Source organism: Zerene cesonia, unplaced genomic scaffold (genome assembly GCF_012273895.1).
Source record: "Zerene cesonia ecotype Mississippi unplaced genomic scaffold, Zerene_cesonia_1.1 Zces_u002, whole genome shotgun sequence".
Lineage (NCBI taxonomy): Eukaryota > Metazoa > Arthropoda > Insecta > Lepidoptera > Pieridae > Zerene > Zerene cesonia.
The window spans coordinates 1,648,893-1,668,108 of record NW_024045132.1 but is presented as its reverse complement, the minus strand read 5'-3'; the positions used below and the strand labels follow the sequence as shown (position 1 = coordinate 1,668,108).

General features: G+C 30.4%; 3 protein-coding genes across 5 annotated transcripts; 2 read left to right on the top strand and 1 right to left on the bottom strand.

Moving 5' to 3' along the window:
* Positions 1-966: 966 nt before the first annotated feature.
* On the top strand, positions 967-5,215 carry LOC119838400 (molybdenum cofactor sulfurase). Of its 3 annotated transcripts, none has more exons than XM_038364333.1 (7): positions 967-1,159; positions 1,288-1,372; positions 1,463-2,285; positions 2,374-2,668; positions 2,766-3,399; positions 3,877-4,310; positions 4,523-5,215. In XM_038364333.1, exons 2-7 carry the CDS (start codon positions 1,300-1,302, stop codon positions 4,733-4,735), a joined length of 2,472 nt encoding a protein of 823 aa, XP_038220261.1. In that variant the 5' UTR covers positions 967-1,159; positions 1,288-1,299; the 3' UTR covers positions 4,736-5,215. The 3 variants fall into 3 exon arrangements, with proteins under 3 accessions (XP_038220261.1, XP_038220263.1, XP_038220262.1); XM_038364335.1 differs by having other exon boundaries at positions 967-1,178; XM_038364334.1 differs by having other exon boundaries at positions 967-1,190.
* A 194-nt stretch (positions 5,216-5,409) lies between these two features.
* Positions 5,410-6,257, bottom strand: LOC119838344 (migration and invasion enhancer 1). The gene is made up of 3 exons (XM_038364262.1): positions 5,977-6,257; positions 5,741-5,838; positions 5,410-5,601 (listed from the first exon to the last, which is right to left on the bottom strand). The coding sequence occupies exons 1-3, from the start codon at positions 6,036-6,038 to the stop codon at positions 5,438-5,440; spliced, it is 324 nt and encodes a 107-aa protein (XP_038220190.1). The 5' UTR covers positions 6,039-6,257; the 3' UTR covers positions 5,410-5,437.
* Positions 6,258-6,651: 394 nt separating this feature from the next.
* On the top strand, positions 6,652-12,291 carry LOC119838411 (ras-related protein Rab-27A). Its single transcript, XM_038364349.1, has 5 exons — positions 6,652-7,358; positions 7,638-7,705; positions 7,922-8,036; positions 8,766-8,962; positions 9,385-12,291. The coding sequence occupies exons 1-5, from the start codon at positions 7,215-7,217 to the stop codon at positions 9,488-9,490; spliced, it is 630 nt and encodes a 209-aa protein (XP_038220277.1). The 5' UTR covers positions 6,652-7,214; the 3' UTR covers positions 9,491-12,291.
* The last annotated feature ends 6,925 nt before the right edge of the window (positions 12,292-19,216 follow it).

Sequence of the window (19,216 nt, the reverse complement as noted above, 5' to 3'; positions counted from 1 at the left end):
CTGTTAATAGCGGTGGATATTATACAGATAATAATCAAAGGTAAAACTCTTGAGTGTCCTCTATCACGGACGTCAATTCACTTAAGAGCCGATCACTCCCGCTTTCTACTAAAAGCTACTAAAAGCCTTCCATAAAAGCAATAATTAAATTGCTGTAACTCAATTTAGTAAGGCGATGCTGCAGAAGGTGGTTCTGAATTCAATGTTATATTATATGCACGCAAGCAATCTCGTCTCTATGCTCTTTGAAATTTAGTTCAAAGTCAAATTAGTTTTGTATTGCATACAAATAAAATTTTAGTATTTTTTATTTAAAATAGTTTTTTTTATTATATACGTATTAAAAAATTTCACTTTAAATTCACATAAAAATAATTACACAATTACAGTTATTATGTACATCCTGTGTGATTTTTATTTTATATTATAGTCAGCAAAAAGCTGATGGGTCGCCTAATTGTAAGCCATTCCACCGTCCACGAATATTTTTCAGAGGTATTAGACAATTTTCCCCTTATGCCTCTGCAAATAGAATGTTGACTTATATAAAATATGGGATATAGAAAGGATTGAGGAAGGAAATTAAGAATGGGACTGGGGAGGAAAGGAACTATTTCATGCGGATTACCTGTAGTGGTGTGGTAGCTTCCCCGAAACGAGACCCATGGCCCAATTTGTACTAAGGCGTGCTCCCACAATATGTAAATTTGATAAGAACCCTTGTTGTTCTTTTTTAGATTTCCCTCTGTTCATTGCACTAAATTATTTAAAACGTTATTTTATGGGTTTCTTCTTTTTAAATAATTAATTTAAAAAAGCAATTCAATCCTCAAGTATCGTTCACTTAAAATATGTAGCGACACTATCAATCAATCAGATAAATCAGTGTCATTATGGTGTATGTCATTGTCATGCGTCATTTGTCAATGTCAATTATCATATATGTTTTTAAAGTTTAGACTTTATAGTACATATCCCGTTAAAAACTACAATTAATTATAATTTATGCGTAATGTTACAATAATAAGATTAAAAGTATGCCAAATATGTAAAAAATAAATACTAATTATGTAACATGGAATGGTATATAGCAGTGACTACAAAGATATCAGAATATAGCCTTGTCTTGTTATGATTCGTTTTCTCAATATTTGTTATCGTAAGTTATAGAGCAAAAGGTCCTCAAACTGGTAAACTTGTACCAATTACTACATTATTTCATCATTATGTCAATCGTATCACATTCAACTTCGTATATGTAATAATATTGACTTTCTATTTTTACAGGACTTAATAAAAATGATTCCCCTCAGTAAAGTTATAAATCATGAACATATGTTAGATATTTGTAAAGAATTCAGTAGATTACGAGGTAAGTGTATTTTTAATCTGACCAGAAGGTATTTAATCTAAATATTGTTAAGTAAAGTTTGGTATATTATACATTTTTATCATATTTTAGAAAAATGTTATTTAGAAAATGCTGGAGCTGCATTATATCCTGCAAGTCTACTTGCGAGAGTGAATGAAGATTTAATGAACAATGTTTATATGAACCCACACTCTGATAAATATACAAAAGACTGTATAGAGCAGATAAGATGTTTAATATTAAAACATTTTAATACAAATCCATCCAATTATACTGTGATATTTACATCTGGTACCACACAATCATTAAAATTAGTCCTCGAATCATTTAAATTTAATTGCCAAGAAGATGAATTTAATCATGGATCTTTTATGTATTTAAGCGATAATCATACATCAGTTATTGGTTTAAGGGAAATAGCTAAAGAGAAAAATGTTGACATTATTCATATATCACAAGAGGAATTTTTACAATCAGTTAAAAATGTATCACACTTGAAGGCCAGAAGTGTTCAACCAGAAAACAATAAAGGCAACTCTCTTATTGTATACCCAGCCCAAAATAATTTTAATGGCTATAAGTTTCCATTGAATAGTACCGAGAATATTAAAAATGGTTGCTTAAATAGTTACTTGAAGAAACAATTATGTGGAACTAACTGCAACTGGTATGTCCTTTTGGATGCAGCTTCATATGTATCCACAAATATGTTGGATTTGTCAGTACACCAACCAGATTTTGTGTGTTTGTCTTTTTACAAGATATTTGGCTACCCTACCGGCCTTGGTGCATTGATAGTGAATAACAAAGCTATTTCAGTATTAAGTGAAAAGAAATATTTTGGGGGTGGAACAGTTGATATAGTTCTGAGCAATGAAGATTTCCATGTCAAAAGGGAGAATTTATATGAACGGTAAGGAGTAATTTAAGACAAACAAGTTTTTTAACTTTTTGCACATCTTTGTGGCTTTTACTATAATAATCAGTTTCTAATTTTGCAGATTTGAAGATGGTACAATTTCCTTTTTATCAATCATTGCCTTGAAGCATTGTTATGATACTTTATATTCATTAATACCAAAAGTGGTTCACAATGACGTTATGGAAACCATATCACATCACACTTTTTACTTGGCTCAAGACTTATATACGCAACTGTGTAAACTCAAGCATGACAATGGAATGAAGGCAGCTGTATTATATGTGGATTCAGATTTTACTGATGTACAAAAACAAGGCGGAATAGTTGCTTTTAATCTTAAGAGGAAAGATGGCACATTTATTGGTTATGCAGAGGTTAGCAGTAAGAAATATTTTATCTTGTCTATTGTTATTTTGTTCCTGAACCATTTTATTTCATAAAAAGTTGTCACTTATGAAAATCTTCATTTAGTTTCAGCATATGGCAGATTTATTTAATATAAGTATCAGAACGGGCTGTTTTTGTAACGCCGGAACATGCCAAAGACATCTTAACCTAAGTAATAAAAGTATGAAAGCAATGTATAAAGCTGGACACAAGTGTGGCGATGATTTGGATTTAGTAAATGGAAAACCAACCGGTGCAATAAGGGTCTCTTTTGGATATTACAACACATACCATGATGTTGATAAATTAATCAATATGATTTGTAAATGCTTTGTGAATACCATACTAGACAAACCTCCAAGAATGTTGAATATTTATAAAAATATTCAACAGACACAGAGAAATGTGACAATATATGATAGAAAAATCGAAGACTGTTTGGATGAGGGTACTTACATAAATATCAATAACAACACCACATACACATATAACCCAAAAATTGTACTTACAGAAATTTCCATATTTCCTATAAAATCTTGTGGGGCATTCAAAATTAAATCGGCCTGGAAAATAGGTTCTAAAGGTTTTGAATATGATAGGGAATGGATGGTGGTCAAAGATAATGGTGTCTGTCTCACACAAAAGCAATGTCCTCAGATGTGTACCATTCGACCAGAAATTAATTTGGAAAGCAAATCCTTGCTCTTGCATTGTCATGGTATGTAAATGAATTAATCCTAATTGAAGTTACTGTTATTTTATTCAATAATGCAAAATGTATTTTTTTTTGCATTATTGAGGAAGGCTGACTGCTAGTATATAATAACAAGAAAAATATTGTTAACTAGCTGTTCGCCCCGGCTTCGCCCGTGGTACATATATAGTCTATGTTACTCGTGGATAATGTAGCTTTCAAATGGTGAAAGAATTTTTAAAATCGGTCCAGTAGTTTTTGAGCCTATTCATTACAACCAAACAAACAAAGTTTTACTCTTTATAATATTAGTGTAGATTAAACAAAAAAACTTAATTTTAAAATATAATTATAAATTAGTCCATATTCATCCATATTAGTCCATAGTGGGAAATAACTAATAGAAAAGGTCTTTGTTGGATATAAAGAACTTATTGCAGTTCAAAGACTATGTATTTTATAATTTACATAATTAATTAATTTTATATCTTAATATTTCAGACATGCCTTCCATAACAATACCACTTGATCAAAAATTAAAAAATGATTATCAGGAGTCATCTCTCTGTCGCAGTAAAGTTTGTACTGACATCATAAAAGGTTTTGATTGTGGTGATGAAGTGGCTGATTGGGTTTCCAATGCCCTAGGAATATCATTCTTGAGATTAATACGACAGTCAAGTGATGACAACAGAACACAAAAGAAAAAATCTGAAGAGGGCAAAAAATTGCTATCCTTAAGTAATCAAGCACAATTTCTTCTAATTAATAGAGCTACTGTCAATTGGTTGAAGGGTAAAATTCAGGATCCATTATTTGATGATGATCTGGAATCATTGACAGATCGTTTTAGAGGAAACTTAATTATTGACACCACAAAGGAACTTATTGAAAAAGAATGGAAGAAGGTTATTATAGGGGAGCATGAGTTTAATGTAAGTAAACCTTTAATCATATAATATGTATAACAAAAATATAATAATCAACTCAAACAATAATAACTATGAGTATATGTATTTCAAATTAATGTGATGACTTGGACTGTAAGCATTTTTAAAATAGTGTATAATTTAAATTACAGCTTTTTTGGTGTATTATTATTAATCTACTGTAACTTAACCTGGTCTTCATGTTTTTAATGTTTTAGGTTGAAGGCCAGTGTCCTAGATGCCAAATGGTGTGCATAGATCAGAAAACGGGACAAAAAACAGTAGAGCCTCTCAGAACAATATCTGAGCAATTTGGTGGTAAACTGCAATTTGGTGTGTATTTAAGCTATGTTGGTACAGTAAATGGATCTCGTCCATCAAGTTTAAATATATTTTCTCAAGTTACACCATTATGTGTTGATGGTTCCTAAAATTTAGTATAAATATATTTTTTATTAGATTTATAGATGTTATTTTTTGTGTGTTAACATACTTTGTTATAATTGTATTTGTTTTACTTGAGTATTTTATATTTAGAAAATAATTTCTAATTGTTTTTAATACCTCAGAATGTTGAAGCAAAATTTGCATTATTTAATGGATTTTGTTGAGTCATATTCAGTCATAAATATCATATAAAAATAGTTGTTTTACTATTTTTATATGATATTTATAGCATATACAGGATAGTTAGGTTATAAGTAGATTTGAGTGTTATAAATTTTTGAATGTTGCATACACAAGATTAAAATTTAATTTTAAAGAATTCTTGATGTTACCATTGTATACTTACAAGATTTCATTGATTGCATAATAATTCTTTATTCCTTTATTTAATTTATAGTAGTGTTATTAAAACAACTTTCTACTTATTATGAGGCATGATTTTCCACACATACCATTGTGTACTTTTGAATTTTTTGAAATTCAAATTACTTGATAGTTGTTAATTGTTTTTTTTTTATAAGTCATATAACATTCCATACCTACAATTTTTTTTTTCATGTTAATCGTAACTATAGACTTATGACAATTATTTTACGATCAATTAAATTTGAAAAAAAAAATGTGATAATATGTAAAAAATATACAGGGAAATTTTTTGAGATGTTTTAATTAAAAATAAATAAATATTATTGTATTATACAATTGATTGGTTGTTGTCCTTTAATTTCCTTTGGTTCAGCTCCTTGAGACACTTCACTTACAACATGAACCACCTCATCATAATCTGGTAAAGCCATAGTCTGCAGCTTTGAATAGACCAATTTATTGTTAATGACCACTTCAAATGATCCTAAAATTAAGTGTTAAAAAATTTGGTTATTGAATCCTTACTTTACCAGTAATAAATTGTAATGCTTGTGTCATTTTATAAAGCCTTTTAATTAAGCAGTAAGCTAAGCTTTTGTTTCAAATGAAAAAATGTAACAGACCTTGTCTTCCCCTTTTACAAACAACATTAGCATTTGAATTTTTTTCTCTGATTCTATTTGCTAAGGCTAAACAATGACCTCCATAATCACATGCCCCGCTGGAAGTTAAAACAGTGAATTATGTGATTATAAACATGGAATAATATACTATTTTTGTTCATTGTAAAACCATTTTGCATTAAACATAATATATCAGTATACCCAAATTTTTATAAGATAAGTACGTATTTACATACCAGAATTCAATGTCTATTCTAGGATCGCTCTGAGTCGTTACATTTGTGGTTTTAGTATCCATTTCTTTGGACTCAAGAAACTTCAAAAATCATAATAAGTGCGTATATCATTGAGTTAAAGGTATATAAATAATAATTGGGGGGATGATAAATATTATGCCTATCATTCAATAAATTTTAAAATAACACAAAATCATTACTTGGATCGAAATCCGTGCCTATTACCTAATGCCTATAGGTTACATCTAACGAATGTCAACAAATGTTTTGATGTGAACATATGATTTTTGACATTAATGACGTACGGACAGTGGACAAGGTACTCAAATCAGGGATAAGTTTTAAGGTATTGTCACAGATAACATAATACAATACTAGTAATGTTTTTACTTAAAATTGTAACCCTGGTGATATCTATAATAATATTATAAAGCTGAATAGTTTGTTTGTATACTAACTAACGTTAACTGCTGGTCCGTTTTGAAAAATTCTTTCAGTTTTAGATAGCCCATTTATTGAGGAAAACTTTAAGTTATATATATACCACGGGCGAAGCCGGGGCGGACCGCTAGTAGTAAGTATGCCTGTCTCTTCTACATTCAATCTTGATTGATATTTAGTAGGTATAGATATGGTTTGAAACCCAAGGAACGACATGAAAAAGTTTTTATTATGAAAACCACTGCACACGCTTTATGGTGGAAATACTAAGTGGTATGACTCCACTTTCTTTGTTCAAACTGCAAAGGAATGGAACATGCTTCCTGAGTCTGTGTACCCCGTCGAGTTCAATCTATGGGTCTTTAAAGAGAACAGATACCTTCTAGAAAAGAGTGCTCCATTGTAGACTACGTCCACACTTACAAACAGGCGATATTCTCTGAAAGTCCTCCCAATGAATCCACCGGAGTGATTAAATATTTTGGCCTATAACTTTATGAATAAAAAATCACAATTGTCAAATTTGACATTGATTATGACAGTGAAAATCTAATCTAGAAATTAGAACCGTACGTATTCCAAATTCCGATTTACATAAATTATATTTTTTGTTATCATGTATTGATATGGTTATAGGAAACAAAAGATGAATAAAGTCAGTCTTTCTATAATTTTATTATGTACCTAATGCATTTGGAATAAATTTTTTCCATTTTCTATTCAACGAGTAGGTACGGGAAAAGCGATTCATATAGAAATCCTACTAGGTACTTATTATCTCATGCTCAAAAGTCAATATGGACTACGATTATCTGATTAAATTACTGTGCGTTGGTGATTCTGGAGTTGGAAAAACAAGTTTTCTTTATAAATACACTGATGGAGTTTTTCACACCCAGTTTATATCAACTGTGGGTATCGACTTCCGTGAAAAAACTGTGGTAAGAGCGATAAACACACCGCTTTTTTATTAATACCCTAACTACAGGTGATTGTCTTAGACTACCGTAGACAATTTTTATGATATGTTGATAAAGCCAGCGTTTTCAGGTGTTTCCCAAGATCAATAAAATCTGTGTGGTGTTTTTTCTATGATTGAAACACTAATTTGTTCTAACATGAGCAGCTGCCCATTTATTTGTTTCTCTATCTATTTACTTTGTTAAAATATGAAATATAAGAGGCAAATTTCAATCATATTTACAAGTTTTCATTTTTAGATCTATCAACAAAATGGGAGACAACATCGCATACATCTTCAACTGTGGGACACAGCAGGGCAAGAAAGGTATTGCTTCTTTAGTGTCATTTTATCTGTAGATATCATTATAAAAATTACTGTTTTTCATATTTCTTTCTAAACATTTACCAGCTAATTCCCTCTATACCCTTCCTTACAAAACCATGAACCTTTATATGTTTTGAATAATCATGAGTTTGTTGGATCAAAGGTTTTTTAATAATTTGTTGTAATTTTTATTTGAAAAAATATTTTTGTTTTCAGATTCAGGAGTCTGACAACAGCTTTCTACCGTGATGCCATGGGGTTTTTGCTGTTGTTTGATTTGACCAATGAAGCATCCTTCCTAGAAGTGAGAAATTGGATTGAGCAATTGAAGGTTAATAAAGTCCTTTGTAATAACATTATTATTATATTAACACTATGTATGAATATTCAATTCATATATCCCATATTTTCAAATGCGTTAATTGTGATGAATTTTAGAATCACCATCTATATATATAAAATTCTCGTGTCACAGTTTTCGTTGCCATACTCCTCCGAAACGGCTTGACCGATTTTGATGAAATTTTTTGTGCTTATCCGGTATCTATGAGAATCGGCCAACATCTATTTTTCATACCCCTAAATGGTAAGAGTAAGGCAGAACAGCGTTTGCCGGGTGCAGCTAGTAATATATAAAATGTTGGTGAAAGTCTAAAACTATTTTTTTATCACTAAAATAATACTCCACTCTCAATCAGGATAGGTTGTTAAAGGATTATTGATAATGTGAAGTGCAAGTGAATGAAATAGTGGCAAAAATCCAGCATTTAATATTGGCCACATCAAATTAATAGAATTAATGAATTACACATTATGATAAGTTTACGGATGTTCACTTCCTATCAAATTCTATACATATAAATGTGTGATATGAAAGATATGAATAATGAAATAACTATGATAATTTTGTATCTTAATATTTACTGGATATTACATGTACACAAGAATTTTTTTGATTCAATAGTTATATTTAATTCGGCCGACTTTGCCTATGGTAAATATATATTTCTCAGGGATCATGTTTACATCCAAATATAATAATTACGTGTTATTTTTTTAGACCCACAGTTTAAGTGATGACCCAGATATTGTATTATGCGGCCACAAGTGTGATCTTCAAGAAAAGAGACTGGTTAATCCGAACCGAGCCAAGGAGTTTGCTAAGAACTACAACTTGCCATACTTGGAGACGAGTGCTAAGACCGGACAGAACATTGATCGGGCAATTGAAATTCTGCTGGATAAAGTTATGTTCAGGTATGTGCATTTCAAACTTCCATAATTTTTATTATGTTTGATGAATGATTGATTATGGCTGCATCTTGGATAAACTATTATTACCAAGAATTTAATATGGAGTTGCATTGCTTTATAATTTTTAAGCATAATATTAGTGTATCATCAAACAATAAAAAATTTTAAAACCTTAAATATTATATATGTGTATATACATAATATTTAAGGCTCCCTTACTTGCTATCTCTTTTTCTCCCTCCCTTACACTGCTTTAGATGAGATTCCTTAACAATAATTTTAAACTTTTGTTCCTTTGTAAAGCGAAAAGTATTATTTGTAGATTCACATAATTAATGTATATGTTTTTCACATAACAATGTATTCTTTCTACTGTTATCTCTCTATTTCATAAAACTGATTCAATGAATCAATTATATTTTCAGAATGGAATCATCAGTGGAATACGCGATGCTCTGCGCGACCGGACGACGCCGTCAATCTTTACAGAAGCTGCAAGCGAAACAGGAAAACAAATTTTGCTCTTGCTAAACAATTATCTGACATTTTACACATTCCAATTGTATACCATTTTACATTTAACTTGAAACTATTGACTTCCTTAGAGCGACAGGGTTTGAAGTTTTGCCAAAATGCAAAGATTTTTTTGCAGTATAATATCATTTTTGGCTTGAGTTGCATTAGATAAGAATTTAAAAAAAGAGTACGGAAATGTTTTTTTGTGTCAAATCGTGGCTATATTGTCTTCCCGGCGAAAGAGGTAATTATTTATATTAAGAGAAGCTAAAATGAAATGAAAATATGTTTAGCAAATAACATAATTGAAAGTTATATCTCTATGTTAAAAGTCTTTCTTAAAATTTCAAAAAGTTTCTTAAAATTTATAAAAACTATGGCTGGTTGGATCCATCCTTTAATGAGAATTATTGTTTTTTCAGTATTTGTTCTTATATAATTAAGGGAGCATTTACGCCAAATATTCTTAATAACTTATACGAAGCCATTTTATAAAATTATAGTAATTTATAAACTATATATTTATTGCTAAGAATAAACAGCATTTACGTATTTACTATTATAAATATCCATCTAAAGATTGATCATAGAGAAAATTAAAAACAAAAATTTTTTTTTGGAAAATTTTAATGGACTGATATTAATTTTCGTAGAAAGTTTTCGATATATTATAAAATTTACATAGATCTCGTCATTTACCAAAGATTAGTAGGTTTAAGATATCAATTTATTATTAAGAAATGAGGGTAGCCTTCGACAGTATGCATTCCACTTTTTGGTTTCGGATATGTTAATTTAGAATTATTTCAGTTAGCGCACACATAATTTTAGTGTGTATCTATTAAGTAGCGTTGTTTGTTTTTTGTTTATTAAAGGCGACGTATCTTATAGAATAAGTTATATAACACCTTTAATTTTGAGAAGTGTTCACTTTTTTTTATTCTACAATTTAATTTATTTTAAAATAAAAAGGTCTGAAATTATGAATTTCTTTAAGCCATAATATAATAAAATTCAGGGTAACACTAGTCATATGACTTTGGAGATCTTTATCGTTTGTTATAAAATATTATTTATATTAATAAGTAATTATGTATTATTAATTGGAGTAATTTTCAATTACACATTTGAGTTGCACAAAGCTTTTGGGCATTTTATATATTCCTTTTACAAAGCATAGTGTGGTTCAAAAGTAACCTTAAATTAAATAGACTAACGCCCGTCCCCCACATGCACGAATACGCAAACCCACATTTGTAGGAATGTAGGATGACAGTTGCAAATGTTTCCTTCATACTTGACTGCAAACATTTGTATATTGTAAGAATGTTTGCACTCAGATGAGTGACCCTGGTTTTAATGTGCTTATCAATACATAGTATAAAATGAAGTCTTTTTCCGCAGTGCGTGTATCTTTGTGCTAAGATCTTTAAAATTACGCAACAGATTTTGAAAGGATTTGTCAATAGATAGACTGATTCAAAGGGAAGGTTTATATGTATAATAACATAGAAAAAGGAGTGTGGAAATGAATTTTACTCTGAATTTAACGCTTGAGAAACCGACATAAGCTAGTGTTCAATGGTACGGAAATACATGTTTGTAAAAATGTGTCTATTTGTTTTAATATTTCTTACTTATAGCTTGTGTATTGTGAAGTACATATTACTACAATCGATTCCATACAACTTTAAATGAATTTCGGAAAAGGGAACTTTTGAACCAGACTAGTCAGGAAATTTTATAATAATTAATGTTTATTTGTGTATACGTATTAAGTAAATGTTTATTAATATTTAAATATTATCTGACTGTTTGCCTTTTAGAATTCTTTATATGCGCTAATAAAGTCTAGCTTTGAAAATATGAGCTATTTGTGAAAGGGCCTCTTAAGGTAAATTTACCTTACTATACTGATTATAGCTAATTAGCTAATTTATGTTTCGACACACTCTTTCTTTCGTCTAATTTTGTGAGAGTGAACGAGACAACAATAACACAGTTAAGATAAAATTTAAATAGTGAGACTTCTATGTAGATATTTTCTGATGTGCCTGATCTATTTGCTAGAATATACTTTATATAGAATAAAAATTCCCAGGCACACATAGCCTTTCTGTTTATTTAATTTCATAATATTTTAATGTTTGCTTGCCTTTTCCTATTGTCGTAGTGTTTTTAATTTTACATTTATGCAAGTATGATACAGGGCATATTATTACAATATGTGGTCAAACTAGTCATAACTCAATATATATTATCTTTATAATAATAGACCACCTGCATCCATAGTTTTAAAATTAAAACTAGGCAATTCAAAATTAATGTCATATCACGTGTTTTTTACATTACAAATTTTAATAATGTTATCATAATTGTGTGTTTAAAGTTATAAAATATATCTATTTACATTAAAAACACTAAATAAAATTGCTTTGGGGTAAAAAATCCTGTCTTGGATTAGGAATTTTTAGCGATTTATATATATGTATGTGCTTTAGATACTTTATTCGCTTTATCTAGAGACCGAAATAATGGAATTCCTATTTTTTTAAACCTACAATAATTAAGTCAATATATTTCGAATAATTAAAAATCCTTGAGATTTTTTTTTTAAATTTAGAAAATCCTTTTCATTCGTAAATACCCCAATGCATGTATACTATAATATAATGTGAATACATTTTATTACCTAGAGTGTTTGTGGTAAATTCCTGACCAAGCTGCCATTTTATATGTGTCAATTTACATCGTATTGTCTATTCAGTATTTCAAATGTATTTATTAATATATAGGTATAAATAAATTGTGCGAAATCGACATTGGTATTTTATTGTTCCGAGTGTACAATTTGTCACGATGAAGAATATAGGTATTTCTATATTTCAATAAATATTCATATGTGAATAACGTCTGATGCCGTGGTGAGCGTTGGTGACTTTCGAAGTAATAGGTAATATTATTGTAGATAGTTGCAAAATATAATGATGATATCTTTATTCTTTTACTTTCAATTAAATGTAAATGGAAAAATGTAATTACATATCCGATCGAAAAAATTAAGAATAACTACAAAATTTAAATGCATGTAAGATAACCAATAAAATGATAAATTAGAATAGTCTGAATCGCATTGATCGACACGTGAAATATTAAATATAAAATAATAGTAAAACATTTCGTATAAGTATAAATTCAAAAATGTATCCTTTGCCTATGTATAACTAGCTCAGTTCAAGTAAAAGCTTTCTGAAAAAACTAAAAATTATGACTGAAATATAATTCTTGCTCCATATCATTATATTGTGACACGTTATAAAAAACGTGATGAGAATAATTGTATGTTCGTCTATTGTAACCCTAATCCAGTAGTAACATGGGGTTGCGAGCTTACTGCAATCAAATATCTTGCAGCCCCCGCGTGAACACGTGATGAATATGGTTGCAGTTATTTATCGCACAAACAAAAACCAACCTAGCCGTCAGTTGTTAAAGTATAAAATTCATTAGCAATATATTGACAGGATAGTTGAGAAAACAATGCATTATTAAATGGACTCTGTTGCAAGGCCACAGTGTACAAATTGGTCCAGATGTGAAGGACGAATCGTTCCCTAATGCGCAGCCGCGGCACGTATCCGAACGTCACGCAAGCGTTAATCTAGCCCCTACTCAGTGTCCATTTTGTATTATCACGTCTTCCTCATAAACAAATTTACTTTTTATATCTCAGTATATCTTAGAGTCCACGTAAATCTATTAAGTCAGTCAATTTAATCACCGTTAATTCAGAAATCTTTACACATGTTAAATTGAATTGTATGCGATGATATCTCGATGTTATCAAAGGAGAACAAATGGTTATACTGGTCCATGCGAAGCTAGCTTCAGATTGCTAGTCGGTTTGTTTATGTATTGAAAGACAACAGATAGTGTAGCCGGCTTCGTGTAAGACTCGATCTCGCGTTCATACCGGACATGAGTATAAAGTGAAGTGTAGTAGAGCGACTGTATCATCATCTGGACTTTTAATCAAACGAAAGAAAATACACTCACAGCCTAAATACGAATAATAATATCATTTAAGTGAAGTGGTTTTCAGGAATACTATCACAGGCAATTAGGTACGTAATTTAATAATATGGATATTTACAATAAATTCAAGTCTTATTATGTAAAACTCACTCTGTAAAACCTTTAAACTTTTTCTATAATTTACTGATATTATACAATAATTTTTGGACACTTTTAATTGTCTTTTTTTACTTACTACTATTATTTTGTGAACAAAAAGAATAAGATGGTCCTTTGAAATACGCGTATTTTATTATACGTAGCGTACCTATTATCTTAATTGACCATGTAAATTGTTTTAATAGTTGGACTAATTAATAGATAGGAATAATAGGCAGAAGTAATTATTTATTAGCTTGAACTCATATGGGAAACATTTTACTCTAAAACAGGGTCTTAATACTAATGAAGAATATCAATTATAAATGGTAGTCACGAAACAAATAATAATATTCCAATGGACATTTTTAATTTTTAAATTTTGGAGATACGTATTTAGGTAGGCAAGTGCAAAAGTTTTTTCTACAATCGTTTTTTTTTTAACATTTATTACCCATCTGTTCTCTTAGTTCCTATGGGAACTATCAATTATAATGCCCATAAGTACTAAACGATCCTAGAGTCTAGACAAAAAATATTAAGACAAGTTAAAGTATAGTTTGTTGGCTTCGAGTTTTGCGCCGATTACCGTCAATTCTTTTTAATTAATCTTAATTACAGCGACTCTCGTTGTTTCGTTGAAACGTCTCGAGAACTTACTAATTGCAAATCGCAACTATGTATTAGTCAGTTTGTACCTGCCAAGCTCCAGTTACCAATTGCAATAGAAGTAGCTGGTACCTACCTATTATTTGTTTGTAAATGGCGTCAGATTCAATCTAATCGAAAAAAGTATTTTATTCAATCTCACCTCAAATAGGTACATAAGTAAAAGGCAGACGTTACTTTGCAATAATAAAGATATGTGCGAAGGTTGTGTGTAAATTGAAACTTTATAAGCACGAGAACCTTCGGTATTAAACGAAACGGTATTTTTTACTCCATCTAATTGTTTAAGTACATAGTAGTAGCAAATCCATGCGATAATTTTTCTAAATTTCATTATCTTTTCAATAACTATCACGCTGAAATCGACCCATAAATTAAATTTAAAAAATAATGAAAAAAAAAAAAAAATAAAATAAAAAAATTCACCAATAGAACGCTGGTCCGATGGATTAATTTGAAATTATATAAATATAATGTTATAATTTTATTCTTGCGAGAGAGTAGTCTCAGATATGTTTGCCTGCTTATATGAATAATCCAGTTAAATTATTACCTTTACGAAACCCAACCTTGACAAACTCCACCCTCATTAAGTGGGGGTAGTTACTAACAAGACCATCGCATTTCATTCGAAAAGTTGAAAATATATTGAAGCTCATGTTTCTTGTTTGATGTAAACTGATTGCAATGCTCACTTCAATTTAACCGTGTTGTTTTCACGTTTTTTTAGTCATGCTTCCTGCTGTTAAGACAATTAGAGAAATGAATTAATTTTCTAATGTTAAGGGGTAAGTGTAGTGTATTTACATTAATATAATTTATCTACCCACATACACTTTTCCTTAAACATGCTCCCCCAAACATAACTTTGTATACATTTAATGTGATTTATTAAAAAAGAACTTTCGTAATTCCGATTTTATGAGATTAAACAATTTTCTAACTGCCTACAAGCCGATATTTATTACTAATACTAACCTTCGCGCTTCGCGAATTTTATAAACAGTTTATGGTAAAAATAGGTCAAAGCTTTACAGCATGTATTGATGGTGAGATATAAAAATATTCACGGAAAATTGCCTTTTTACGCCGGCCGATTTGTGTACCATGCACGGGCATAGAAATTCATAGATATATCCATTTCAAATTGAAATTTACTAAGAGATCTCGATAAGTAGGGTCCGATGGAATGGCTTTACGATCTGGCAAAGACCTCTTATCTATCGCTGACCCAACCCTTTTCACAGTCTTTGGATACTATTGGATATGGCTCTATAATATATAATCGTTATAGGATTTAAAAAACTTGGAAGTAACCATCTTTTTAGCTTAGATTTATGTAATAACATTATATGTTAGAAATAGTCTACATTCATTACAAAAATCTTAACTTGATTGTTGGTGCAATATTGTATAGAAGGTATTGTATTAATAAAACGTAGAAAAATGTTACTAATAAAGGTAACTTAAGTAATAACCTACCTGCATTTGTAGAGTTCAGTGACCATTCTATTAACGAGGCGTTATACAAGGGGTCTTTGAGTGCTTCGAGGTTGCCAGATCACAACGGAATTATGGCATCTGTTAGCAATTATGATCGTAATTACAATCGATCTTACTGTTTCCCGCGTGTGTCGTAACAAGAACATTTGTGCGTGGAATGGAGGATTTGTGGTTAGCGAGGAGATGATTGCTATTGCATAGATAATACAATGAAACAACAGCATTGTTGGGAGTAAATTCAAGTATTTTTGTTCTTTATAATTAAAAGCTTGCCGCACGTCCCAGGAATGATGCAGCACTTACGAATAATGCAGCTTTCGAATGGTGGAAAGATTTATAATCGGTACAGTAGTTTTTACACAGCAATAGTTTATGTGTGAAAATGTTTCCATTTTATAATATAAGTTTAAATTGCTCTTCCAAGGAAATTGAGAACTATGTATTTAAAGAAGTTTTTCGCTCGCGCTTCGCTCGTGTACTCAATCAAAGGAAATATCCACAGGAATAAAATGTATCATCGATATAAAAGTAAGCCTATCCTATCCAGTCTCCTCACATAAATTATATCATAAACTGAAACAAACAAACCAACTTTCGTATATAATAGAAAACGTGATAAATTTAATGTAAGTACGTATTTGGGCGGGCAAGCTTAAAGTCGTTATTATCTGGACGAGATGAATAATAACTTTTTACATCGCACGCGGAAACCCTGCAATGAAGTATGTGAGCAATTTGAGTAGAATATGCAGTTACTCGCTTGACGGCTATTAATTCATAGGCGTAGCGCCAGTTGGCGGGCCATTTTGTAAGCTTTTGTCCCCGAACGGTGTAATGAAAGTATTATGTTAATACCGTTTTATAGAATATAGAGGTAAACATTTTTGGAAATAATGACCTATGTTTCTAAATTTAGAAGGAGGATATTTAAATGGGACTATTGATATTGTTATTCTTATGGATATTCTTTTTAATGATTTGTGAACGATGGTTCATCGCTTGACTGTCTGGTTGTTTTGGTTTTATAATTCTTAATTTCTTGTTAAATATTAAACGCCTGCTTAAATTTGAAGACATTTTTAAAATGGTCTACCTATATATGTTCATATGGATCAGTGAATTTGCACTGTGATCCTAATTTAAGTTTCGTGGTAATTAATTAGTCATTTTTATCCAAGATAATATGTTTATATTTAAAACTACAGATAGAGAAACATTAAGATATAGACTTTAAACAGTGTTATCATATTTGTTGATATTATTTTCATATACCTACATTGATACAAATTTAAAATGGTGGCTGAATTGTCGGTACCTGAACCATAAGCCTTGCTAAATGAATGGTGTTTCGAATGTAGGTGAACTTTTATAAACAACTTTAACTTCATTAGAAAACTCCGGGGTTTATTGATGAGACTTTGTCCAATGTTATTTAGTTTCAGTTGTGACGGAGGTATGAGGGAATTATTTTCAGTACAAATTTAAGACGGTTTGAACTACGGATGTTTATACGCCACAGGCAACTAATCCATGCAGATTGACCTAATTTACAATTCCATATGGACGCCGGTATACGCATTCTTTGTGATACGCGTTCAAATATCATGAACGAATTTCCTAAAGATTTTGGTATATTTGTGTTGTTTTTTATAGTTTTTTGTTGAACTGTGATTTAGCAGTTCTGGAAATTAAAGATATAGTACATATATGAATATGGTCATGATAATATTTGTGTAAACAAAACTTATATCTGTTTGAGTTGCACAGGCAAAACAGTTACAAAAAATCAGTCCTATTGAATTTATTATAAAAGAGTCTATTTATAAATGTGTTTCCTTACGTCATTAAATGTTTAATTATGATTCTCTATCGACTCATTAAAGGTTAGAAGGAGGTGGACGTGCACAGTAAATTTCTTTTGAATTACGGCAAAAACTAGGAGGATAAACCAAGTCCCTAAATAGATCCCTTGCAGGGTCATTAGGTAAGTAGTTGGAAGCAATAAAATTCCTAGAAAACCCCGTCGGCTATTGCGAGAACTACGGGAATTGTGCTCATTGTCCCAGAATTACTACTGAAATCAAACTCTAGGCGTTTTGTTCAGGCGCCTTACGAGACCCAAGGGTCGCATGCTTTAAATATTGCCAACAGCCCAACAATACATTAAGACCGAAAGGATCAGAATGGTTTGTTTAATTGAGACGACGGCCATTTAAGCTTGGCTCTTATACAAACAATGCATACAAATAATAAAGATCATTGTATTAATAAAGTGCTAGTATCGACTTACTCGCAATTATGCTATGATTGAGGTCTGTGAAAACACTCTGAATATTACAATAACCGAAAACATCGATAAATAAATCAACGGTTATGTTAGTAAGTGTCCCTTACACGTCAATATTAAAATGATCTTCAGCTCCTTTTTAAGACAAACCTAACTACTACTAAAATTGAACTAACGTTGTGGAATTATAATAATTGATTTTCATATCTTCGTTACAAACTCGCTATCCGTTGCACAGAACATTCACTAAACAATGTTATGAAAGCGTAATTAGAATTTCTCACGTTACTAGTCTTTAAAGTCAGCTAAAAAAGGGTATTTAATTAATATGAGTACTTTTTTCATCTAGCTATGGAGTAGTAGATGCTTCAGTAATAGTATTTTCTTGTGTTTGATTTTACGCGAAGTTAATAATGTAATGATAAATAAATCGCGTTTAAAATCCGTAAAAAAGTCTTTAATCTCTAAAAGCTTCAGTAATGTTGATTTATTTGGATCGAATTTTATGATGTAACATTATTAGTCAAAACATGTTCCGTTTAAAGGACATTTCATAGCGATCACTATTATAAGATTTATATATATGTATATACTAAGCGACATATTATAAGAAAAATTAATTGTGAAATGAACACAACTTTTTTTATAACAAAATATTAAATTTAAAAACAATCCTTCAATTATACTTCCAGCGCACAGAGTATGCACATTTCTTACTTTAATTGTAGAGATTTTAAAAGAAAAGAGATCCTTATTCCTCGTTGAGTGGGTCTAAGTGTTCTTCGAAGGTTCTACGAGGTCATTAGAAATAAAGTGCATAATTTCAAATGCATAAAATGTATTTTTTTTATATTATTTAAATGTATTTGTTTCATTCCATTGGTGAAACAAATAAGAATGTTGAAATCAATGTCTCCCTTTTTGTACTTGTTACAGGTGCTTTGCGATCTTTAAGCAAAATGTAATCTCCAATTAATTTCGTAGTTATTTATAGCTGTAGAAATAAAAACATAAACGCTTTTCGCCTACGTTTGTTTTCTAGTAGCGATGAACAAATCAGGTGTACCTTAGTTTAGAAGAATATATACTTAATTTCAGTAAACAATAAT